Raw genomic sequence first — 26,584 nt, 5'->3', positions numbered from 1 at the left:
AAAAATTTACGTTCAAAATACTTTGTTGATAAATCCAAACAGAAATTTGGTATACTCTCTTTCATTCAAAATCAAGTGTCAAAGCTTGGGGAGAAAAGTGAAAACAATTATTTGAGCCATTAGTTTTTATCCTTAGAAATCCTTTTCTAATGTAAATCTGCTGGTGTTCTCATGTACACTTGAGCATGTATGATGTAGTAACAGCATGTACTTGCACAGCTGCTCCAGGTGTTTCATGTGCAGGTCATTGTACATACCTGACTTTGCTATTCCTATCCCATTGTAATCAAATCTGGCCAAACTGACAGATATACTGACAAAGGCCCACATTTCTGTGGTGGCTTCATGGCTTTTAGGCCTGATAACTTCTTTTCATATTTAACCCAAGGTTGCCCCAGCACCATTATTTCTTAAGCAATAATTGCATTGCTCTACTTAGTAACCCTTTTGAGTAGAAACCACATCTCGTGTTATGAGCACTCAATGCCAGAAATTGAGCAAATTGTTGTATATAAGTTCCAGAGATTCATTTTTGGGCTCTGGATTTAAAGCTTTTGAACTAAATGTGCCTTTTAATACAGTTTTTTAAAATTATTAATATTCTCAACTACATTAAAGAATTTTCTATTAAAGTTTTCTCTGTGATAAGTGCCGTTTAGTTGACAAATGACAACTTGGTGTCATCTTATGGTCATAAATGAAATACCATATAATGCCTGGACCATTTGCTCTTTTTCATCAAGTCTGCATCTTGCAAGCATACTATGAAACAGCATGGTATGTGCGTCTTAACAAAACATTTTCCTTGGAGGCCCCAGCCAAATAGGTGATTGTGTAGAAAATGTATGTCTGCTAGGAAAGACATGACAAACTTTACATTTAAGCATTATTAGATTAATTTTAAGAAGCTATGAATTGGTACATTTTAATTAATGTTCCTGTTTCATAATCATCCGTGTGGTTGCATAATAGTATTGCATTATATTTTGTAAGCATCTTTCAATATGGAGCGGGTCTGGATGGTTGGATGGTCCATGCATCAGCTAGAGGTATTAAAAGTTAGGGAAACAGTTTAATTTAATCTTGTTTAACTCACCCACACAGACCTTTAATTTAGTTTTGGTGTAGAAACTATGGCCCCAGTGGTTCATACCTGCAATCCCAGCACTTTGGGAGGCTGAGGTAGGTGGGATGCTTGAGGCCAGGAGTTCGAGACCAGCCTGGCCAACATGGCAAAACTAAAAATACAAAAATCCGTGGGGCGTGGTGGTACATCCCTGTAATCCCAGCTTCTTGGGAGGCTGAGAACGAGAATTTGGTTGAACCTGGGAGGTGGAGGCTGCAGTGAGCTGAGATTGTGCCACTGCACTCCAGGCTGGGCGACAGAACAAGACTCTGTCTTAAAAAAAAAAAATGCCATGCAGGTCAAATTCTCCTGTTGCCTGCTTTTGTAAAATATAGTTTTATTAGAACACAATTACCCGCATCTATTTATAACATTGTTTATTGCCACTGTTGTGATATGGCAGCAAAGGTGAGCAGTTGCAAGAGACTTCATGGCCTGCAAAGCCTAAAATATTTACTATCTAGCCCTTTGTAGAAAAAGTTTGCCTACTCATTTAGATATTCAAAAAAACGAAAATAGGCCTGTGCTTTGTATTCAGTGGACCAAAAAAGAATTGGTGTCAATTTTCTCTACCCTCCAATCTCCCAAAAGTGTATTCTCACTGGAATAGATGCACTTGGTAGCCAATTTGATGTCAGTAACTACTCTGAGTCTCCACCAAGGCTCCCACGTAGCGAAAGTCAGTGTGTCAGACTGTTGTTAGAACATGATCAACCAGAAAGACATGCCAGCTGTTAATCAGTCCCATCTCATTATCAAGACTTCTTGTTCTTATAGCAGGTGGAGTGTTGTGATTTGCTGTCCCATCTGAAATGTGCTTCCCATCTCTCTCTCTGCTCACCCATTTTTTTATCCATGTGAAGCAGTCTGCTCCTGTCTGGTTGATGGGCTCACTCCTACCCTCTTGGATGCACAAGAGAAGTGGAGGTTTCCCTCCTATTAGTTGTACAAACCCAGAGAAATAAACTTAATCTGAATAGGCCAAAGGATATTACCTTGCTTAGAGAAGTCATTTAGTAATAGTAGAAACCAAAATATCCTAACAGCTCAGTCTTAGGGGAAAAATAAACTCACTAACTCATTTTCTCAGAACATTCTAAACCAAAACATACTTGCATAGTCCCCACAGATAGCAAATGTTGACTATATATGTGCATGTATACATAAATATAAAAATATATTTATATTTTGAGCGAAAGACATAGCTATTTTAACCAAATAAATAGAATATTATCAAGAGTAGCAGGAATAGAAGAGATTGCATGTGCATTGTAACATGTTCATTTTTAATTTGATTTCTCTCCATAAAAACAGAATCCAGTGAAAGTAGCTAGAAATACTTCTTCATGTATTATTCATTTATTTCTCCCATTTTAACAGACTGGTATATGGCCTGGTGCAGTCATGCTTTTTGAATTTTAAAACTTTCTTCCTCAACATGAAGTTCTCATCTTAAAATTTTTATAGCTGGATGGACTTGAATTTAGCATTATTCACACTTCTGGAAAGAAATCCAAAAGCACCTTATCCTGTATGGCTCAGAAAACTGTTGCTGAAAGTAGGGTGGCATGTTTCTAATACATTTGTTCAAGAGCAGTAGTTAATCTCAAATTGGTACAAGGTGCAGCATCACTTTCAGCTGTGATGACTGAAATGTGTCATTAAACGACATTATGAGATAAATACCAAGTACCCCACATCTATCTCACTGAAAATACAATATCACATTTTGAGTCAGGCACTACTGAAAGTTTATTCTTTTATGGAAATGATCTTTTTTCTTCTGGTCTTGGTAGTGACTGCTTTCTAAGTGTTGGTCAGGTTCATGGTATGCCAACCAGCCAAACAGCTTGTGGTAGAAAGCAGCACCTGGTGAAATCTGGCAACCTTGCTAAGAGGAAAACTGGGTTTGGTCTCCTTAGGATTATGGAGTAGGGCCAAGTTATAACCCTGGTAGTAGAAGGAAGAGGAAATTCCTAGGAAATGGTAATATCTGCTCTTCACCTTTTTCTGTCTTTAAACATGCCACAGGCTCTTTCAAACTGAGCTTTGAAAACACTATAGAAAACGCTTTGAAAATAGGAAAAGGGGCTGAAGGGGGATATCGGTACTCACATGGGGATAATTCCTTCTAGTCTTTTTTCATTGTTTTCTGAGGTTGAGCTTGGCTGCGCATTGAAATTCTCTTGGTACTTTTCTACCCTTTCCAGTGTGGCTACTGCTGGAGTTGCTGTAATATTCTTACATTCCTGCCCATCTCTCGTCACCATATTTGATAGTGTTGATCTCCTTTGCCTCTGCAAAATTCTGCTCTTACCTGTGGCAACTCTGGTCTCACGTTGTCTTAATCTTTATGCTGCTAAACACACTTCTTTCCACATTCTTTGCTTTGCTCTGGCTTTTCATGTGTGAATATAACAATGGCTATCACTTAAAACACATTTTTAGTATCAGGCACTGTGCTAAGTAACTTAAAAATACATACTATTTTATCTTTTACACAATAATTTGAACTATTATAATCCTTATTTTGCAGGTAGAGCAACTGAGGCATAGTCATTGATTTCTCTTTTGTACACAAAAGAGAAAAATATAATTCTAAAGCCTTTTTAGCTGTGGTCTTTATCTTATGAAATTCAAATTCAAATGCTAAAAAGTTAATGTGAATTCTTTACCCATCATCAAATGGCGTGAAAGACCTGCGATTATATTTACAGGATGTATATTAAACTTTCAAGGTCCAGGTGTCTCAAAAAGTGCTTGTACAAAACAGACTTCAAGTATAATTTTATCACCATTAAATACAGAACATGATTAGATTATAGTAAAAGTTTTCCTGTCTCTCTAGCTTTATCTCTAAAATTTATTCATCTTAGCTGTCCAGAGTTCCTTTTGTTACTTGAGCTGCTAATTGAAGATGATTTCCAAAGCCTAAGGTGAGATTTCATTTGTTAAAACTGAATTAGAAAGAGCAGGACCTAATCACTTGATTGCAACACAGACAACTAGATTTTGGAAAGGGAATATGGGATTATAACATTCTTCTATACAGGTGTTCCTAATGTATACCTGATCTGAAATTTAAAATTCCTATTATTTAAAGCCAGGCCAAAAGCCATGTCAGAATCTTCCTGTGATCTCACCTCTCCTCATCCTGGTGACTGTTGTCTCCTTATTGTAGCATTCAGCCTGCACTTTGCCATTTTGTATCTGACAGGCTGCTTTATATAATGGTACAAACCACAGTTACTTTTTCACCAACCTAATAAAATGTTCTCTTGTCATTTCATTATGTGTTGTCTCCCAAGCAGCTTAAACAAGAATGCCTTCTGCAGGTAGTTCAGGTGCTATGTCATAATTCTTCGGTGAACCACCTTACATACTCCTGTGAAGTGCCTGTGACCTCTCATCTAATATATGTAGGAGAAGATATATACCAGGGTAAAGGGACATTATTAGACTTTCACTCCTTTACTGCAAGGCTTGATAATTTCAATTGAATTGTCCTGAGTGCCATGGTTAGAGAAAGGAACCTGTCTTATTACTTCTGCTGGAGGAGGACACTTTTAATGAAAGAAAAACATGATAGATGCAATTCAGCGGTTTTAGGAAGCAGTGTTGATGATAATCCAGGAAATGGGACATTCATATTAATATAATTTCTAGATTAGCTTCAAACTCCATGAATCAAGGTAGAGAGGATTTTGGTACAACAAAGATCTTATTTTTTTTTTTTTTGAGACCGAGTCTTGTGTCACCCAGGCTGGAGTACAGTGGTGTGATCTCTGCTCACTGCAGCCTTGGTCTCCCGGGTTCAAGTGATTCTCCTACCTCAGCCTCCTGAGTAGCTGGGACTACAGGTGCCCACCATGATGCCCGGCTAATTTTTGTATTTTTAGTAGAGATGGGGTTTCATCGTGTTGGCCAAGCTGGTCTTGAACTCCTGACCTCCTATGATCTACCCACCTCAGCCTCCCAAAGTGCTGGGATTACAGGTGTGAGCCACCGTGCCCAGCCCTGGTCTTACATGTTTATAGTCCCAACTAGATAACATTATTTTCCCGTAACATTTCTTCTCAAAAATAGATGTACTTGACTGTTCTTTTCTTGATTCTTCTGGGAAATAACTATCTCTTTGGAGACAGTTGTTAGGTTATAACAATAACCTTACTGAGGAACTCCCATGCAATCCTCCAAAAATTTTAATTTCCTGATTTCAAGAACTTTATTTAACAAAGTTGTTTTTAGGGTTGAACCCTCTAGGAGCAAATGACGTATTTCGCCTTTTGTAAATGGAGAACCAGTCAATAGTTGGCAGGTTCGTGTTTGACACTGGCTAACGCTGGGCTTACTACTCTAAGAGCATGGTACTTCTTGGAAAGTAAAGAGAATTGTTTATCAGATATTAGGAACCGTACACAGGCCTGCTCAAAATGGCAGCTTTACAGCCACCTTTAGGGCTCTTCCTGATGGAATATACCAGTGGGAGAGTACAGAAGGAAGAATGCAATTTGTATGAATACAAGTAAAATTAAGGTTGAGTATATTTTCAGATCTTGCCCAATGCATTCATTCTACTTGCTTCTTTTTCAGTTCTTATTTGGAACTGGCCGGCACCTTCACAAATCTTTGGGTATTTGTAATTTTAGCAGCCTCTATTTGGCAGTGTTTTCCAGAGCAGTACCTTTTAAACTTTTTCACTATAGTCCACAGTAAGGAATATATTTTACATAATCACCTAATATATGAAATGTGTATCCGATATTTTCCATTCTAATTTTTTCATTAAAAAAATGCTGGATATGACTCATTAAGTAACATCTCATTAATGGGTCAAAACACATAGTATAAAGAGGGCATAGATTCGGGTATTGCTACATATATCTATGATATTTTCACTTCTCACTGTTTCCTCCTTCTCTAGGTCTAGCAGCTCAGGATACTGTTTCTTATTTGGCAGGGACCATTAGTTTCAACTTCTGCTTTAAAATCTGGAGGGTACCTAAAGTGCTCTTCAATGCTGTTATGGTCCTACTGACTAAGTACTTACTTTTAGTAGAGACAGTTTTCTGTCTGGAATCCTCACTTCTACCTTTCATTGCCCAGATTTCATACTAAAGTACAAAGAGGAAACTGTTTTAAAAAATTTTTGAAATGATAGCCAGCTGCTACTTAAAGGAAATAACTGAGTGGGACTTCTACTCTTTCTGAAAATGTAGCTGGCTAAATTGCTTCAATTTAAACGGTACAGACTATGTTACCATTCACTTACTAAAATGGAACATGAGAAGTAGAAACATGCTTTCAAACATATTTAGAAATACAGAAGTTTCTTAAGTCAGGTCGTATTTATTGAAAGCACAATACAAAATATCTTGGAATTCAGATTATCTATTATGATGTTTATTCCTGAACAGGTTAGTCCTAAAGAAAAGGGTAATTGTTTCAAGGGAGGTAACAGAGGAATTTTAAGTAAGGATTATCTTAAATATATCTAGTTTGATGCAAACTGAGTTTTATTCAACGTCGGAGGCCTCACTATGTTCCTCTAAGTTTTCAACCATTAACAACCCAAACCGGTTGCTTCCCTCATACCAACACTTGCTGTGTGCAGTGGTTCTCCCTCTGTTCTTAGAACAGCTGGTATCCTGTTTCTTCTGCCTTTTTTTTTTCGAATTTGATTTACCTTTTGGTAGGAATATTTCAGCGGGGGCATATGATCTTGTGGCATTGAATAGATGTTCATAAAGTTGCTTAGCCTCAGGACACATGCTCAAGAGACTTTCTACAGAGGTCGTTGCTAGCAGTTGTTGGCATAGTCCGTGCACCAGGCTTCCACTGTACAATCTGTTCAAAGGGAGAAAAAAAGTATGTTGTTAAAGAACTAATTCAGTGCAACAGGATAACTATCATTAACATACCTTCAACAGATGCATCTAAACAATCAGAGCTCTTACTGCTCTGTAATATTATTGAAATTACTTAGGAATAATCTGTTCTTTGAAGAAAGGAACTGAGCTGTTATGACAAAGATTCTAAATTACATGATGAATGCGTAGTGGTTTTGCAGCTAGCCCCAGGCTGAGCAGGAATCTTTAACACTTTAAAGAAAAGGAATTTAAAAGGACCCCGATAAACCAAACAGTTCCTTAGAATATGAGAAAATTTAATGGCATCATTTGCAAGGTCATTCACTGGGACTAAAAACCTAATTCACAACAAGATGGGATTAATTGGAATCCACAAGTTTAATATATTACTTACGGACAAAGCTGATAAGGCTGGTACTTTATCAATGATGGTTTAGAACCATTGTTTAATCAGTGTAAAATTCTCTGTAAAAAGCTTTGGTTATGCTGAGGTTCAAGAACAGTCCTGCTGTTTAAATCATTATTAAGAGAGCTGTTTGGTTTTGTGTTTCCTGTTTTGTTTTAAAAGGATTTGCAGTAACTAAAGAGGATCCATTCAAGAATGACCTTAAATTATTAAACAAAAGAAGTAAAGAATCCACAGGTCAAAGGCCAATTAGTATTATTTGGGTTAGCTCAGATATAAGGCCCAGAGATATATTAACAATAGTGTTTACTGCCGGAGGCTTTTTACCTTGAAACATATGAAGTCCCACCATATTTTGTATGCCTCCATATATCCTCATTCAAAGTACTAAAGGCATTGGGGCTACAACAGTAAATAAAATAGACAAGGCTCTGCCCCATAGAGTTTATATCTGAGTGGAGAGAGACAAAACATTATCTCCTTTTTATTTTAATCTCCCTCTGGAACCTCCCGGATGGGCAGTTATCAAGATGTCCAATCCATTGATCCTATCAACTCTTCTCACTGCTCCACACCCTACTGCTGCTGTCATTTCTTTTTATCATACCCAGCTTAAACTCCACAGACAAACATTATAATTACTAGTGGCACAAAGGTTCAATTTCCTTACTGTCTTTCTTGCCTGGCAAAGCAAACATTCTGTGTTAAGTTCACTTGGGCATCTACTCAGCATCTCACTTAGAATGAAAGCTCCATTAGGGCAAAGATTTTGTTGTTGTCCCTACATGCTAGCACAGGGTAGGCATTTAATAAATATGTGAATGAATGAGTAAGCAATATGACAGGTGATAAGAAATGATGTTACAAAATACAGTAACAGGACTAGAGTGAAGAAGGGTAGACAGTATGTCTCACTAGGGTGGGTTATCAGAAAAAGGCTCTACAATGTGACATTTAAAGACCTAGAGGAAAGGAGTGAGTTATATCCTACCAACAATTACCTCCCTTCCCCCACATATTAATGTTTTACTTAAAGGAACTGATTTTTAAAAATTGGATTGAATTTTGGGAATATGGAAATAATTTAATATTTTTCCTGGTTCCAGCTCTTCAGCTGTAACAGTGACTCAAAATCAATTACACTAAGATTAGTTTTTTTAAAGTAACTTTGTTGCTTTAAATATAAGTGAAAGTACTGTATTTACTTTTCTGTGCTTCCATCTGAACTAAAGTTTCCCATGGTGCTTACCGAGTTAGGTCTGGCTCTGGCAGAGGAGTGGACAGCAGCTGGTTGAGATACAGCCCCATCTGGAGACAGGACTGCCACTGACAGAAGACGTGAGCTGTGTCTAAGTCCAGTCTTGTGCCCAGCCGTGTCTGCGCCTTCACTCTCTGGAACTCTTCATACAACATCTTAGCACCATCCTCCTGCAGCTCTTCCTTACCTAAAGAAAGAAAGAACCCAAGGGCAGTGTTTCCAAAAGCACTGTAACAGCTTGTAATTTTCTCCACATATACTACAAATTCCATAAAGAAATCAATTTAAAAAACTAAGATGTTTTTCCTTTCTGGCTTCATAAATGCCTTGCTGTATAAATTGAAATACTGATACTGAACTGTCTTTTTAATGATGACCTAACTTTATTCAACTCACGAGAATTTACTTTTTCCCTGAAATAAGATCTCTTCCACCTGACATAAACATGTCTGCATCTGAACTGTCTAAACCCTACATCTGTGTCTATGAAAAATACAAATGACTATTAAATTTCATTCTCTTTACTGTTGCTCTTTCAACAAAACTCCCATGCTGTAGTGCATTTGTGTTAAAGAAACAACCCGTGTGTTCAAAGCACATTTTGACCTCTATGTTTTATGGGAGAATTTGGCAAATAATCAGCCTCTTTTCATAGCAGAAGATAAGGGGCAAGAAGCAACGATCCTAGGAAATAAGGAATGTTGCTTGTGTTTAGCTGTAAGTTTCTACTAGTTTGTTTGGGCAGCAGTGCACAAAGTAACATCTGGACCTATTTGAAAGCAATAAAAAGAAGGCCCACCTTTTACCAACTAGCGAGCAGCAAGGCACTGAGCCTGCCCAGGTACAGGGTCCACGTTTCCTAAAAGAAAAGAAACAGACCCTTGACATGCCCCTGCTGTTGGACTCGAGTAAAATCTTAGTAGGCTTGTGCTCTGAGAGCGTTCTTATACTGTATTTATTATTCAATCAGTGGAAATACCCTAAACCTGTGTTCATAAAGCAGCAGTGGCCCATAACTGATTGGTTTTGTGTTAAGTTGGCTGTTGTGTGCCAACAGTCCTTCTGACAGCTGCTGTCAAGCTTGAGCCTTAATACTTGGGAAACAGGAGTCCATGCTGTTTCATTCTTTAACTTATTCTTGTAAAATACGAAACTACAGAGTAGCATTATCTAATAAAACTTTCTGCAGTGCTGTCTAATACAGTAGGATAGCCCATAGCCATATGTGACTACCTGACACTTGAAGTGTGGCTAGTGTGACTGAGAAGCTGAATTTTTAATTTAAATGGAATTTAACTTGAGCCATGTGTGGCTAGTGGCTACCATATTAGATAGTATAGCAGTATTCTAGAGTATAATTATTATACATGTTTGTATAGTATTATAGCATTTATAATCTTTAAAGAGGATATTCCATTAGAGTATTAAAGTGTCCCAGTGCTTCAGCATTTACTTCACCTGGTATTATATGCAGATGAACTTGCCTCAGTGTATTTCTCTAGTAGGAAGAGAAATTACTGGCCAGGTGCGGAGGCTCACCCCTGTAATCCCAGCACTTTGGGAGGCTGAGGTGGGTGGATCACGAGGTTAGGAGTTCAAGACCAGCCTGACCAAGATGGAGAAACCCCATCTCTACTAAAAATACAAAAATTAGCCGGGTGTGGTGGCAGGCATCTGTAATCTCAGCTACTCGGGAGGCTGAGGCAGGAGAATCGCTTGAACCCAAGTGGCAGAGGTTGCAATGAGCCGAGATTACACCACTGCACTTCAGCTTGGACAACAGAATGAGGCTCTGTCTCGAAAAAAAGAGAGAAATTCCTATCTCTGCCATCACTACTTATATACTAATTGAAACTTAGAGAAAAAGGAACAAAAAGATGTATAAGCAAGAATGTCTGCAGTGGTTGTAGGTATTTAGAAGTTTCACTTCTGGGCAAGATTCTTGTGATGACATTGCTGCTGTGCTAATAATGGGATAGGGAACATGCAGTACAAAATGCAACTGGCAAAATACACTGTCACACGTCACAAGTTAAAGCAGTAGGTGCCACAAAACAGATGGGAGCTGACGGTATCCCAACACATCTCACTGCTGCACACTTAGATTCCAGCCCTCCAGCACTGAGCCTGGCACATAAAATGTTAAAAAAATATTTACCAATGAATGAATGCTATATTGGTACCTCCACTTCTAAGTTCTGATATAATTAATGGAAGTAAATAATCCAATAATCCTTTTTTGTTTGTGTAAACTCTTGGGTAAACAGTTTGCAAGCAACATGCAACAATAATATTCCTGGAATTTCCAGTTACCTACCAGGGCTGTTGATTATGGTAATCAAGGGCCCCACTAGCATTGCCAGCAGTAAGGATTGTAGATGATGTAGCTTTGCTTTGCTTTCCGTGTGCTGCAGCCAGTAGCAACTGACAGCAATGGGCAACTTCAGTGCAGCAGGGATTGGCTCCAGGATGGTCTGTTTCACCTTCAGGGTTTCTAACAGAAGCATCTGCCGCCTCCTCAAGGAGAGCTGAAAATACACACCAAGCATTCTGCAAGTTACTTTGGGAAATGTCCTTTTCTTTTCCTCCATAGCATGAAGAGATTTAATGCAGATGAAACTTCTGTGTCAGCTGTTAAAACTTATCTTGTCGGGGGAAAGAAAAATCAGCCACACTCAAAACATTTAGAACATTACTAAGATGCTTTATAAACATGGTTGGTTGAATGGGTGTACTGCCTACTCCTACACAACCTTTACTTACGTCATTCCATCCTCTTTGTATACACTGCTGAGCATCTTCAGTGCACGTGTCACCTGGGAAGCTTGTTAAAAATTCAGTCCTCAGGCTCTACTCCATAAATTTTGATTCACTAATCTGAGGGAGAGCCCAGGAATATGCATTTTAACTAACAGCCCCAGAAAGGACCTTACAGGTCATGCACTCAGGACTATTAAAAGGGCATCTTCTGGGGGACTTTATAATCAAACTTTGAGAAAAAAAAAGTTGTATTTCTGGTGTCTGCACACAGCCAGAAACTGCTTTCTGGAAAGATGAGATGATGGTACATTTCTCAGCATGTAACATCTAATTAGTAGAAAGTGTGGTTGACAGCTGAGACTAGAGATGCTAACGTGAAACAAAACATATCATAAATGACAAAATAGTTTTATCATAACGCATGAAAACTTTAGTATGATTACTTCTAAATACTGCTTTTAGTAATATTGTGATAAAAATTTTAAAATTAGAAATATGCAAAGTGCTTTGTAGTATAACCAGTCACCCCTACTGGAAGTAGTTTTAACTACTAAAAATAGAAACTGAATTCTCGGAGTCTCGCTGTGTCACCCAGGCTGGAGTACATAGGTGTGATCCTGGCTCACTGCAACCTCCCCCTACCAGGTTCAAACGATTTTCCTGCCTCAGCCTCCTGAGTAGCTGAGATTTCAGGCATTTGCCACCACACCTGGCTAATTTTTGTATTTTTAGTAGAGCTGGGGTTTCACCATGTTGGTCAGGCTGGTCTCAAACTCCTGACCTCATGATCCACCTGCCTCAGCCTCCCAAAGTGCTGTGATTACAGGCGTGAGCCATCGCGCCCAGCCCGGAAACTGAACTCTTAAACTGGTTTTTAAAATGCACTAAGTAGAGCTAAGAAAATACACCAATTCTTTTTTGATATATAATATTTAAATTACTGAATTATAGAGCCAAGTTACAACTTTTTATAACCAACACAGCCTGGGCTTTGACTTCAGAGATGTTCTGCCCTGCGCTAACCCCATAGTCTTGGTTGAAAGGTTTCCAACCTTTTCTACAGTCTTATCTGTAAAATGGTCATTATGATGACTTGCACAAGATGTTTCATCTAGCCCACCAGTTCTCAGTCCCTTCCAAAAGGGGAAGTACTCAATTCATAGCCCTTAAAGTTAGTTAGGTTTTATCCCATGTGACAACTGCTTTCCTTCTTCCCCAGAGGGAGCGAAAGCACAAGCCTGCAGAAGCAGCTGCCCAGAGAGGCAGAGATGCGCAGAGAGACTGGTCTTGGCTGCCTCACTCCCTAAGAATGTTCCACTTCTGTGTCTCCTTACGATTATCTTCCTATTGGTTAACTTGAGTGGTGCTCTGTCCGTTGCCATAACCAAAATGAAACCCTATCCTATGTGGTTATTGTGGGAATTAAATGAGAGACTGTATAAAGTTTCTATTAACAACAGCTGCCTAAAGCAGATAATGTATTACAACATGATGTTAAAAACAAAATGGATAGGTAGTATCACAAAGTTTCTATACTTGTACCTGCATTTGTGTTTGGAATCACATTATTACCTCGTACATTTATAATTTTCATGGGCTAATTAGAACCATTAGCATTGAGCAAACTTCAGAATTGATTTGTTTATGCCAAGACAAAGCTGGATGATAGCACAGCACAGACAGTGAACTAAAATTTCAACTTATTTTGAATCCAGGTAAATGATGAGAACACTTAAGTCATCTCCACTTAGCAAGGAATACAAGCAGCTTGCTACACTCACTGATTCAGTTGGATTTCCATATGGCGGAAAAAGTGTCCTGATCCCTATTTCATACCATACGCATACACAAAAAATCAATTCTAGATAAGTTATAGATCTAAATGCTAAATGTGAATGGCAAAAAAACATTTTCATGACCCTGGAGTAGGCAATTTCTTAAGCAGTTCACAAAAGTAACCATAAATAATAAAAATTTAAATTAGAGTATATTAAGAAGGTTTGTTCATCAAAACATACTAAAGAGTGAATAAACAATGGGAGAGACTATTCACAATGTTATTTGACAAAGGACCCGTAATTGGTAATAAAAATGAGCAAACAACTGTACAGAAACCTCACCTAACAGAGTATCAAATGGCCAGTGAACACATGGAAATGGAGAATGCAAAGAACCCAAATGCTCATAAGCTGTACAATGGAAAGAAAAATGCTCCTAAGTGTATAATAGTAATATATCAAAACAGAATAATATTACAGCAATGGGAAATGAATGATCAGCTACTCACAGCAATGTTGCTGAATCTCATGTGGAATAAAAGCCAGATGAAAGAATTCATTTCTAAAGTAAAAATTCAGCCAGAACTATTCTGTGTTGTTAAACGTCAGGATAGCGATTATAGGGAGTTGCAGAGTGCGTGACTGGAACCAGGCACTTGGGTAGCCTTCTGGGGTGATGATAATGATTCATCTGGATGCTCTTTGCATGGATGAATAGACCTTGCCAAAATGTATCAAGCAGTACAATTATTTTGCATTATACTATGTGTATACACAAGGAAGCATGAATTGCAAAGAACAAGATGAAACTTTAGGGATTATGGATACATTCATTATTTTAATTGTAGGATGACTTCACAGATACAGACATGTCAAAGCTCATCAAAGTGCACACTTTATGTGCACCTCACTGTACATTACTTATTTTCTCAGTAAAGCCATTAAAAAGTTTTTAATCCTCTCCAACAGCACCATTTATGTTTGAGTTTTAGAAATGTAACTTCAGCAAAACATTAAGAATGTAGCTAGTTTGAATTTTTTTTGGTGTGGGTAAAATATTAGTAAATCTCTTGTTTGAGAATTAGACCTATGCTCCACTTTCTAGTTTTGTACCCCTGGAAATGTGCTAAAGGTAGATTGTCAGTTATGTTATCAAGAATTATAAAAATGACTTATAAAATTGCATTTAAGCTTAAACTATATATAAATGAACTATAAATACCTGATGGGGACACCGTATCTTGGGGACACCATGTCTTGGGGCTCCCCTGAGTGTAGTGTGCTGTAAGTAGGATGTCCTTTACAGGGACCTAGCTATGTTTATGGAATTATTATAAGAAAGAATGAATCCTACAGAGAAGGAGGTTTTTAAGCCAGTGAAACCTTTTTTTTCTCCTTTAACTGATAATATAATTCATATGTCATAAAAGTCATCCTTTTAAAGTATACAACTTAGTGGGTTTAGTGTATATATATATTTTAGAGACGGGGTCTTGTTCAACAGACAGCACAATCATAGCTCATATCCAGGCTTGACCTCCTGGGCTCAAGCAATCCTCCCACCTCAGCCTCTTGAGTAACTGGGACTATGGGCCTGCACCACTATGCCTGGCTAATTTTTTTTTTTTTTTTTTTTTTTTTTTGTAGAGACAGAGTCTTGTGTTGCCCAGGATGGTCTTGAACTACTAGCCTCAAGTGATCCTCCCACCTTGGCCTCCCAAAGTGCTGGGCTTACAGGCATGAGCCACCATGCCTTGGTTTAGTATATTTATAAGCGTGTGCAGCCATCACTAATTCCAAAACATTTTCTTCACCGTCCCTGCAAAGAAACTCTGGGGGTTTAACAGTCACTCCTCAATGCCAAGAAGGCTCTTGCACTCATTCACTATGAAGTTCATCTCCTGCCTGAGATGTGACTGATGGGGAGGCTAAGAGGCTAGTTCCTGGTCAACTGTATAGGCCAGGGATTCGCACTACTGACATTTTCGGCTAGAGATTCTTTGTTATAGGACACTTTCCTGTGTACTGTAAGACCTACAGATTGTAAAATTTAGCAGCATCTTTGGCCTCTCCCCACTAGATACCAAGAGCAATCACTACCCCTTCTACTCTCTAGGTAGTGACAACAAAAATGTCTCCAGGCATTGCCAAATGTCCTCTGGGGGACAGAATCACCAACGGTGGTAAGCCTTTGTGTAGACTGATAACAGTGCTGGGAGAACTCTGACAGAAAAGGAAGGCCTGACCTAAAGCCGCTGGGAAGCTGAGGTTGCTGTCCAACATCCTTGAGTAGACTGGTGCCATGTGTGGTCTGTGAGTCATGAGACTGAATATTTCAATGGATCTAAGGAAACCCCCTAATGGCACTGCAATTTTTTTTTAAGTTATCTGTATTTAATTTGTAAATCTAGTTCTTTTATCAGCATAGTTTTATATCTATTTGAAATTTCAAATATATTTATGTAATATAAAAAGACAACACTGGGATCCATGAGAATTTTTTTCTCCTTGAAAAGGTGACTGGTCTGAGTGTTACGTAGGTTTAAGCAACACTGAGTTAGGCTAACAGTCATGTTTTCAGTATCAAACTAAGCAAATAACCATAATGACACAAAAACCTATTTTTAAAAAGGTCTTCATTAATAAAAGTTAAAAAATTAGACCTTGGTTATCAGTACTAACCTTATTTGAAATCTGATATAGTCTAAGATGTTATGCCTATGACTAGTGTCTATGTACACTTTTTTTTTTGCAGTTCAGAATTTCCTTTTTTTTCCAGCCATGTAACTCCATTCTACTGATAGCTAGTAATAATACAGTAGTAATAACAATATAGTAGTAATAACTGTGAAGGTAACACAGACTACTGTCGTACAGTGGACATGGTAGCTTTAGTGCTGAAAGAGCTGGGTTTGAGTCCTAGCACTGACACTCTCTGGCTAAGAGACTACCCAGTTCACTCAAGTTCTTGATTTCTTAGCTATGAAATGACAGCAAGATAGCACTGAACCTCATCAGTCTGTTATAGTAAGAGAGATAATATACAAGACAGCACTTTGTAATCTGTAAAGTGCTTTACAAAAATTTCATTAGTATTACAAATACTTACCTCAGTCAATTTGCTTAAGTCAGAATGATCTTTGGGCAGTTCTATTGCATCAACGATTGAGGTTTTGATATTTTTATTAATCCTTTCCACTTCACTGAAAGCTAGAGGCCGAGAAGGCAACGCATTCCCGGATGTCTTTTCCAGATGTGGTGAAGCATTTAAAAGAAGCCCATAGATGATTTGCCTGATGGGCTGAGATAATCTGTGGGCATTTGGTTGCTGCATGTTTTCCACCTGTGTGTGAAGAATGGTCCGTTTTAAGACCAAAGCATCACTGATGAAAGGCGATAGCTGGCCTTTAGCTAAAGCCACTAGTACCCATTCTGGTAAACCAAGATTCAAGGCATCTGGACAGACGTAAGTACCACACTGGAAAAAGTCCTGCAGCTTCACCTGGGACTGCTGGTATTCTTCCATGCAACAGCAGAGAAGTTCCTTAACATTTTCTCGATCCTTTTTTGGGAGGTATTTCAGAACATTATCTAGTGCTTCGGTAGGGTTGGCAAAATGAGACAACCAATTCAGAAGTCCCAGGACTCGGTGGTGTCTCCTCCCTTTAGAACTGGTAGCTCCAAGAGGAAGACGTGCTTTACTTAAGAATGTCTCCATGATAGGTAGATTAATATGGTCATTTCCACACAGCACCGCAAAGAGAGGCAAAAGAGCTTTATTCATATTGCTGAAGTGATGGCAGAATGCCTCAAGGGAAAAGCATTTGGCAGGGATATAGTTTCGTGTGCCCTTAACAGTGTTCATATGTCTCCACTGAAAGCTATTCAATGGGCAAAACCCAGCTTTCAAGTCAAAAATGCAGAAGTCACTATCTGACGATAACACAGGGCAATTCCAATGGTTAGCAAGTGTCATGATGTCCCGATCTGCTTCTGAAAAGCACTGGACAAAAGGTACCTGCAGCTTGATCAAAACCTGTATGAATACTTCCCGGATGAGTAAAGGACACACATACCCACTCCCACCAACAGAAAGGGAATGGGCCATCTGGATCTTCTCTCTAGCTCTGTCCTTTATAGTTGCAAGCTTTTTATCTGAAATGTCACATCCTCCATCTAATATAACATATGGGCATATATTACAAGCAAATAGTGATTCAAAGAATTTTTGTACTACATCTGCAAAGGAATCATAGTCCCCTCCACACCGGAGCTCCAAGTTCGAAGTGAAGCAAAGACGGTGGAAAAGAGCATAGCCATCAATGACAATTTTTGTGTCCCGCAACTTCAAACCAATGAAGAACTCATTACTATGATCTTCCACAAAACTCATTAGTCCTCGGATACCCATGATGACAGTCTAAAGAATTAATCGCCTGTTTAAAACAACAGAAAGCATTTTCAGTTGATGCTGGTTAAGGGGCACCAAGTCATTGCTTCCAGCACCATTAAACCAACAGCAAATGTTATGAAGTGCTCTTTAGATATAGAAGATAGATATCAATATCCATGAATTCTTACCTAGATCCTCAAGCAATGTTAGCTGTGTGCCTTTTCATTCTCCTTTGCTTTCTGTTGCAAGGCACAAACTCAGTGGTTTCATGGGTTGTGATCTTTGGATGGTGACAGAGGCTGCTGCTAATTCTAAAGAAAAATCAGTTAAAGTCCATTACTGACACAGCAATATAGAAGTTCTGTGGACTGTGATTCTGAAGTAGACAACAGTCAACATCTTAAAACGCAGTTTTGTGGGGTCAAAGTAAAAAGTCCTAAGCTATAAAAATGATAGGATTATTCATTTCAAAATTACAACACATTTGGACGTCAGTAACGTAAGATGTGCAGGACCTAGCAGGGATCAAGTTTTTATTTTTTATTGACAGTCACGGACCTTCTTTCAGGCTTTGGGCTTGTGGGCCCTTCTTAACTGGCAGTTTTTTGGTATAAGGAAAACTGCTTCGTGCCTCTAGGAACCCCTCTATCCAGTTACACCCCTAACCAAGGCTCTTTTCATCATCTTATTTTGCATATCTGGCCCAGTTACTCTTCCTTCTCTGGTTAACTTAACTCACAGGATCAGTATTGATGGTTTCTCTTTCGGTGCCTCGGGCTTCAATATGGTGCGGCACGGTACTGTTACTATTACTTAAAATCATGACATTTTGTCAGTCATGGACTTTTTGCAATAATTCTGATTTTTAGAGATAGCGCATTAAAACGTATCTTGATTATTGAATTTTATTGGCATCCATTTACATTTTACAATTACCTCACCCTAGTCCCAGCCCTGTCAATATCTCAGAACCTTATCCTGTATAGTACTTTTTTTTTTTTTTTTTTTGCAAGACAGTCTTGTAAAGCGTTCATCAGCAGAGGCCCTGTCAACGTGTTCTATGCAAATTACAGGGCCTTGCACACAGTTCAACAAATGCTAGCTGCATAGGGGAAAGGCGGGCAAAAGGTTTGACCTAAGTCTTCAAACACAGGCCTTCATACACCGTGCCACCTCGGCCCTCACAACCCGCCGCCCGGACCTGCAGCAGAGCCCACCTGCTCTGTCCTCCCGGAGGAGTAGCTCCTCCATCCGAAGCCCGCTGGAGCCCAGCGAGGACTCGTCGTTGCATGTGAGAGTCCAAGCGCAAGAGCGGGAACCGGAAGTCTCTTAGTGTGACGTCTTGGGAAGTACAGTTCCGTGAAGCCGGTGGCTCCAGACTGCGCCAGGGAGCAGGTGCTTTTGGGCCGGAGGCGCTAAGTAGCTAAAGAGGGCTGGGACATACGTTCCGAAATGGCTGCTGTCAGACTAGAAAAGCTTGGCCCGCCGGTCCTTCTCTCCTTTCTCCGTCTCACTTTCTCCACTTCCGCATTGGTGCAGCCTCACCCCGACTTCCCAGTATGCCCCGCGCCGTCTCCCTGGCGACGGTGCCAAACAGCTGTAGCTCGCGGTGTCTGGCGCTCGGTGGGTGCGGTTGCCCCTAGTTTGAGGCCTGCCGGATTACCGGCAAGGCTTGGGCTGGCCCCGGGCGCCGCCGCTCCTCCGACCACAACAGGGAAAGGTAAAGAGAACTGTACTCTTCGGGGCTCGCCAGGCTCCCCTGCAAGGGGGAAGGTAATGGTTTCAGCCTTCCCAGGCTGGGTTCTGAATCTCTAGAACTCCATGGCTGCGATCTCCTCCCTGTCCTGGACACCTTATCTCCGGATCTATTCCAGTCTCAGTGCCCCTCAATAAACGTCAATGCGCTTTGCGAAAATGCAAATGTTTAAAAAGGTGAAGAAGCAAGGAATTGTTTGTTTTACCTTAAGATTAAGGTTTATCTTTAAAGTTAGATTTCTCCTTGAGCAGAACCTGGTGACAAATTGTCTTCGTCTTATTACCTGGGAAGATAACTACTGGTTTTCATCTTGTGATAACTACTCCTCCTTTGGTTGTCTTTTGCCCCCAACCAGATCTGTTTCACCGAGAAGGGGTAGTTTGCGTAAGGTGGTAGCTTTCTCCAAGTTCCCATCTAGCTTTCTTAACCAACATTTTTTCCCTCCTTTGGACGTCAGTTGATCTGATGAACACTTATTTGCTCTAACAAGGTTTATTAAACACCTAGTATATGCCAGGCATTATGCCAGGCATTGGGGATGCAGAGATAAAGAAGATGTGTTCTCAGTGCCCAAGTTCATTCACAAACCTCGAGGGGGATGGTGTTGTCAAGTGAACAGATAGTTCTAGAATCTAGGCACTGCGACACATTCTTGGGTAGGTCTGTGGTTGCACAGAGGAGACTAGTGGATGGATGACCTAAAAGTGGACTGGGATGGGGGGCAGGGCTGAGTCTGTGAGGTTGGGCCGAGGGAACCTAGTTGCAGAGTATTCTGCAGCCTGGGCCAGACTGCTTAAGCACTGCTGGATTTAGACCGTCCTTTACAAATAGGAGCCGCCAGAAGTGAACCTCTCATAACTATTCTGTCCGTCCCTAATTCTGTCCTTCCTAAAGGAAACCTTAATCTCATCTTTAAAATGAGAATTACTGAGTGACCCAAAGGACCCTTTTGAGTTGGAAAGACTTATTTGAACAGCTTAGTTTGGCCTGATGGCATCGCTTTTAGAACAGTGAAGGGGAAACAAACAAAAGGTACATTTAGAGGCCTGTTCTCTGGTTGTTTTTTCAACAGATTTTACTAACATGTCTTTGGAAGGTGGAAAAAAAAAGCTGGGAACTAATCTCACTCGTATCAGTTACAACTTAACTGATTACATTTTAGAGAAGGAAAATGTTGTAAATGAGCATTTACCAATTTTTTTTTTGTTTTGTTTTTTGAGACGGAGTTTCACTCTTGTTACCCAGGCTGGAGTGCAGTGGCGCGATCTTGGCTCACCGCAACCTCCGCCTCCTGGGTTCAGGCAATTCTCCTGCCTCAGCCTCCTGAGTAGCTGGGATTACAGGCACGCGCCACCATGCCCAGCTGATTTTTTGTATTTTTAGTAGAGACGGGGTTTCACCATGTTGACCAGGATGGTCTCGATCTCTTGACCTCGTGATCCACCAGCCTCGGCCTCCCAAAGTGCTGGGATTACAGGCGTGAGCCACCGATATTTTGAGGGTTTTTGTGGTTAATTGCTCTCATAGTTTTTGTGGTTAACTGACACCACCATGTAAAGCCCATTGGCCATCCTTAAAAACAATAGGTTTTTGTCTCCTAGCTTTGGAATTGTTAAATACGAAAACCTAACTCCAACGTGTAGACAATTTTCAATTTAAAATTGTATTTCTATCTAGATTTTTTAAAAAGCACACTTTTCATGATAACAAAACATTTAACATTCTGATGAAATAAAAGTGACTTTACTTTGTACCTACGCATATGAAACAGTCCTGCCTCTCATAACTGCCACATCTCATAGCTTCCTGAGGAATTACAGATTATCTGTAACATTTATTTTCCACTGACATTAAATGCAATTTTAGGTTTGAATTGAATTTGTAACTCTTCCTGTTTTTAATCCAGAGAGATTGTACACAATGTGTACAATAGCAAAGTCAGAAACTAGGTTAGAATTTGCTAAGCATGGGAAAAAATTCCCTCTGAATCATTCTCCCTCTTTGTAACTCTTCTAATAAATGCAAAAACTGTGGTTTAACATCTACAGAAAAAAAGGAAATCTAAAGGAAACAGCATCTGATAATTCCTGGTTAATACTAACTCTTTGTAAACCAAAGTAACCATAAGGTGGGAAGAGGGCATTGCAAAAATGTTGCTGCAGATATATAGATTTAAGGAAGTGATAATGTTCTTTTATTTTGATTCTTTTATAAGTAGGTGGGGAGCATAAATCTTAAATAAATGAAGAGAGTATTGATTGTAAAACAGATATACATCCCAGAAATTTGTAGAAAGGTAGCTGTAATTCAGTTCTGCCAAATTTCAATGTATAAAGGGAGGCTCTTCCTGTGAAAGACTGCCTTCTACTAGAATTTGTGGTATCTCTACCTTTTAACATTTTTCTTTCAAGTCGTTAACCAATATGGTGTCATTCAGTCAGTCTGCTGGTCAAGGTGCAGATATCACTGTCGAAAGTTACACTTTGTCTTAGGAATCATCTAGCATCCTTTAGACCTGATCTTTGAACTTTTCATCTTTAAGGCATTGACCAACACTGTTTGGATGAATCTGTCCATTTCTTAGGAGAGTTGAATGTTGTTTCTATAAATGAACGAACGAGTTCTCTCTTGTTTGGAGCAATGCTGAAATTCCAAGAGGCAGCTAAGTGTGTGAGTGGATCAACAGCCATTTCCACTTGTCCAAACACCTTGATTGCAAGAAGATATGTGCTTCAACAGAAACTTGGCAGTGGAAGTTTTGGAACTGTCTATCTGGTTTCAGACAAGAAAGCCAAACAAGGAGAGGAATTGTAAGTAAAAATTCTTCTTACGAATTTTGAGTAGGTTGCTTGTTGTTTGCAGGTCTTAGCTGATTAAGAACATGAAGCAGGCCAGGCGTGGTGGCTCATGCCTGTAATCCCAGCACTTTGGGAGGCCAAGGTGGGCGGATCACTTGAGGTCAGGAGTTCAAGACCAGCCTGGCCAACATGGCGAAACCCTGTCTCTTCTAAAAATACAAAAATTAGCCAGGCAGGGTGGTGCATGCCTGTAATCTCAGCTATTGGGGAGGCTGAGGCACAAGAATCGCTTAAACATTGGAGGTGGAGGTTGCAGTGAGCCGAGATCCGCTGTACTGCAGCCTGGATGACAGAACAAGACTCTGTTTAAAAAAAAAAAAAAAAAGAACACGGAGCAATGTCCACTTTGCTCTTTATATTACAGCAAGTATTTTGTAAAGGTAGGAATGCTCCCTGATTAATCTTTCATACTAGGTTTAAAGACATTTTAGCAGGTGAATAAAGTATCCAAATGACTTAGAGAAGGGAAATGGGATAGATTATGTGAAAATAAGATGTTTGGCCATGCCATAATCTCAATAGCAGTATTGCTTCCACTTAACTTGATTGGTACCTGCTGAGTGAGAAAATAAGAATTGTTCATAATGACTATTTTTAGAAATGTTACAAAATGCAAATAAACAGTTATTCACATTTGAGATGAATAGGGTATACCAGGGGAAGTACAGTATTAATTTTCTTTAGGCTTTCCATGGGAGAGATTTTCAAATTCTGTTTAATCTGAGGAAGCCCTCAGATTAAATGGTTAAACCATATGGGCACTCCCATTGAAAATTAGCTTATATTGATGACCCCCTTGCCACCCCTCTCTTTTGATTATGATCAGACCCTATACACTTTCATACTAGAGGACAACTCTTAATAGACAGTACCTCCCTTACAGATAAAAGTGCATTTTTGGCATAAAGTTTTTTTTAAATTTGCTGCAGTGGAAAGAAAGTTGGAATTGAAGTTAGGATAAGAAACTTGCATATCAGAAATACGGGAGGAACAGAAAGCAGAAGGAAGAATGATCCAAGATATCAGCCCTTAACCCAAGAAGACCACATTTTTATCCCATAATATGTTGTTTTCTTCAGAGGTTTTAAGGCTACTCTAACTTCTTCCAGCTTTTGTCCACTGGATATTTAAGAGTGGATTTAAAATCAGTGTGATAAACACTTTTCTACATCTTCATATGTCCTAGGAATTGTAAAGTTAAGTGTTAGTGATGTTACTACTTTGTTTTAAAAATCAACCTTTTAAATGGTCTCTGTCCAGAATTTTTAAAAGTTGCAATTACCTAGAATTTCTAGTTTTTAGTCAATTTCTACATGAGGAATGATAAAAGAGCTGGCATTTTTCTGATGTCCTTAGAACATGCATTATGACTCCTAACTGAAAAGGATTTTTTCCCTATCATCCTAGAGGTGCTCTTCTAGCCATTTAGAACAGGATGATAAATTTCTGACAATTACTAGAGAGCCTTTATGGAAACATTGAGAGTGAGACCTAAATCAGCCCAATACTTCTAAAAACTACACTGTCGGATCATACCCAATTTTGGTTTCTTCAACTAATGAGGAATATGAAAAATTTTAAGATGATTCACAGAAGAACTAAAAAGTTGATTAAAAGGATGTTAAATAAAATGTATGAAAATCAGACTTGAAACCTTTAGATCTGAGATAATGAATGAGTGGAGACAGTGTGTTTGTAGTCAGTGGGGAGGAGAGAGAGAGAGAGATAGAAAGAGAATGAGAGAGAAACAGTGGTGCTGGGGCTGGTTGGTTGGTTAGTGATTTGTTAGTGATCTTTCTTGTACCTGAACTAACCTTAAAACACATGACTGGAGCTGAAGATGGCAGACAGAGTCTATGTTTGTGGAATGAATCCAATGGTGAGGATAACGGACAAAAATCATTTGGCACCAGAAGTTCTAGTCCAGAATCTCTGGGAAAGGAATCATTCGCCATTAGAATCTAAAACATATTGTATACTGGCTACATTTGGCTTTCAGATGTGTTTTGTTCGACCTGGGTAATGTTTCTTTAGTAGTTAGTTTTGTTATTTATTTATTTATTTATTGAGATGGAGCCTGTCGCCCAGGCTGGAGTGCAGTGGCACGATCTCGGCTCACTGCAACCTCCACCTCCCGGGTTCAAGTGATTCTCCCACCTCAGCCTCCCGAGTAGCTGACATTACGGTGTGCACTACTGCATCTGGCTAATTTTTGTATTTTTAGTAGAGACAGGATTTCACCACTTTGGCCAGGCTGATCTTGAACTCCTGACCTCAGGTGATCCTCCTGTCTCAGCCTCCCAAAGTGCTGGGATTACAGGCATGAGCTGCACCCAGCCAGGAGTCAGTATTTTAAAATGAGGAGCTCATACAAATCAAGAATTTCCTCTTCTCTTAAAAAAAAAAAAAAAAAAAAAAGATTTGGTAATGCTAACATGAGTGCCTATGTAGCCACAATGGGCTGCTAAAGCTAAGTAGCAGCTACTGCGTTAGACAAATTCTATATTCTCCAGTTAGCCACATTCCTACCTCTCCTCTCTCTCTCTTGCATACATCTGCATCACCTTTCCACTACCTACTGACCTTTGCAGACATTTGCTTTTGGGATCATTTGCTAAAATCAGAAAGAGTACAAATGTGACTACTCACAAAATGGTGTAATTGTTAAAATCCCAGCTTTGGATGTAAACAAGTCAAGGAGTAAAACCAGCCCTGTTCTTAATGTGACGTCTAGATTATGCACATTCTAATCTGAGCTTTGGTTTTCTCATCTTTAAAATGGGTATAATACCTCATAGGATTGTAATAAGAATATAATATCTGCCTACTCATATAAGATTTAGACATCACATTGCCTTGCTCATAATTATCCCTCAAAAACAGCACAGATTCACCTTAATCATAAATAATGCAAGTTAAAGGAATAATCAAAAGAAGCCCAACAAAACTTTAGCTAATTACCACCCAATTACTGCAACTGGACACTTCTAATAAATGGAAGGGTTTTTTTTTTTTTTTTTTTTTTTTTTGGCATTATTTTTAAGTGAGAAAAATCTCCTAAATAAAGCAATCTGAAACCAGGCATGTAATTTTAAAAACGTATTCAAGGATGTTTCTTGAGATTGTAACAATTCTGTTGTCATCTTTTATATCTCTACGGCTGTTCAAAATAAATTGGTTCTCAGAATGTGAACCTTTTAGCTAAGATATCAACTCATCAGTGATTGTTAGGTTTAATACATGTATGGAGGCAGGAAACTAAACTTTTTTTTTTTTAGTGTTGATACTTGAACCTTTAGTTTGTGTGCAAAGCTCGTTATTAGCACTAATCGTTGTCCAAGCAATTTGAGTAGATAAGGTTTTAAATTCTGCTTTACATACTAGACCACAAACATAGGGAATTGGGTAATGTTAGAGGGGGATAGAAGATGAATACTTTATAGAGATTTCTATAATGGTCTAAATGCTGTTCCCTTAACATATCAGAATACATCTGATTTCCCTTTTTGTTTTGCAGATACACCCCTAACTTTTTGAGCTCATAAGGAAGATATTAGACTATCCCTTGGTATCAGTGTTAAAGTAATAACTAGGGTAGACCATAAAGTCTGTAGGACTTATGACTAGTACCTATGAAATACAGATTCATTATATACATTTCTAGATTTAATCAAAGAACTTGACAAAATGGAACAGCTGTATGTACATAGTACTTAACAACTTTTCCATCACAGTATTGCAATTTACCATTTTGCCACTTGGGGGCATCATTCTACCATTGACATTTTGCATATTAGGTGACCTTTAATTACAATGTAAATGCCATATTCCTTTACATTTTTTATTGACTTTCGGAATTAGCTATGAGATTAAAATAAAAGCTACAGACATTAAACTTGCTTGATGCATGTTTGGAGAGTTTTCTTTTTGGAATAAACATCTGGCATCCCTTTTTTCATTATCACAGTAGAATAAAATTAAACTGTTAAAATGCATAGTGAATGAGATAGAGGTTTTTCCTTTATTATGCATCACGAAATTCATAAAAAAAATTGAGAATATTTTCTTTCATAATTATAGACATTCTGCTCTAATTATGTTGTCATAGTCCTGAAAAGATTGTGCTAGTTCTTATTCATTTTATTTTATAGTGTTGTTAAGTTGTCAAAGTAGCTTTTCAAAAAAATCAAACCCAAAAGATTTCATCAGCCAAGAAATTACTTTGGCCCCTAACATTAGCATAGTGCATGTAATTTAATAGAAAATAGATGTTAAGGAAATAGGTTTACCCTAAAATACATGATTAAACTTGTAATTAATCATGGCCACAGCCTCAATGAATTTCAGCATTCATCTTATCAGCGTAAAATGTTGGTTAT

General features: G+C 38.9%; 3 protein-coding genes across 16 annotated transcripts in view; 2 read left to right on the top strand and 1 right to left on the bottom strand.

Annotated features, from left to right (window-relative positions):
- The window catches only part of ATP2C1 (ATPase secretory pathway Ca2+ transporting 1), a 165,313-nt gene extending 156,109 nt beyond the window's left edge, over positions 1–9,204 (top strand). For 9 of the 10 annotated variants that reach the window (XM_032266721.1, XM_032266728.1, XM_032266743.1 and 6 more), the window contains one exon: positions 8,660–9,204. In XM_032266721.1, the coding sequence (XP_032122612.1) occupies positions 8,660–8,755 (96 nt within the window). In that variant the 3' untranslated portion in view covers positions 8,756–9,204. Of the gene's footprint in view, positions 1–4,002; positions 4,045–8,659 lie in introns of those variants that run through there. The other variant, XM_032266733.1, reaches the window with a different exon arrangement.
- ASTE1 (asteroid homolog 1) lies at positions 6,456–19,166 on the bottom strand. The gene is made up of 7 exons (XM_032266867.1): positions 18,809–19,166; positions 17,780–17,902; positions 16,308–17,634; positions 10,978–11,188; positions 9,460–9,519; positions 8,652–8,847; positions 6,456–6,973 (listed from the first exon to the last, which is right to left on the bottom strand). Exons 3-5 carry the CDS (start codon positions 17,607–17,609, stop codon positions 9,470–9,472), a joined length of 1,563 nt encoding a protein of 520 aa, XP_032122758.1. The 5' UTR covers positions 17,610–17,634; positions 17,780–17,902; positions 18,809–19,166; the 3' UTR covers positions 6,456–6,973; positions 8,652–8,847; positions 9,460–9,469.
- NEK11 (NIMA related kinase 11) overlaps positions 19,148–26,584 on the top strand; it is a 308,049-nt gene continuing 300,612 nt past the window's right edge. The window contains exons 1-3 of one of the 5 annotated variants that reach the window (XM_032266821.1): positions 19,173–19,311; positions 20,242–20,379; positions 21,890–22,157. In XM_032266821.1, coding sequence (XP_032122712.1) covers positions 21,988–22,157 — 170 coding nt within the window. In that variant the 5' untranslated portion in view covers positions 19,173–19,311; positions 20,242–20,379; positions 21,890–21,987. Of the gene's footprint in view, positions 19,312–20,241; positions 20,380–21,889; positions 22,158–26,584 lie in introns of those variants that run through there. The other 4 variants (XM_032266836.1, XM_032266829.1, XM_032266853.1 and 1 more) reach the window with 4 other exon arrangements.

This window comes from Sapajus apella, unplaced genomic scaffold (genome assembly GCF_009761245.1).
Source record: "Sapajus apella isolate SASKATOON/1434 unplaced genomic scaffold, GSC_monkey_1.0 scaffold4, whole genome shotgun sequence".
NCBI classification, from domain to species: Eukaryota; Metazoa; Chordata; class Mammalia; order Primates; family Cebidae; genus Sapajus; species Sapajus apella.
This window is presented reverse-complemented; position numbering and strand designations above follow the sequence as displayed.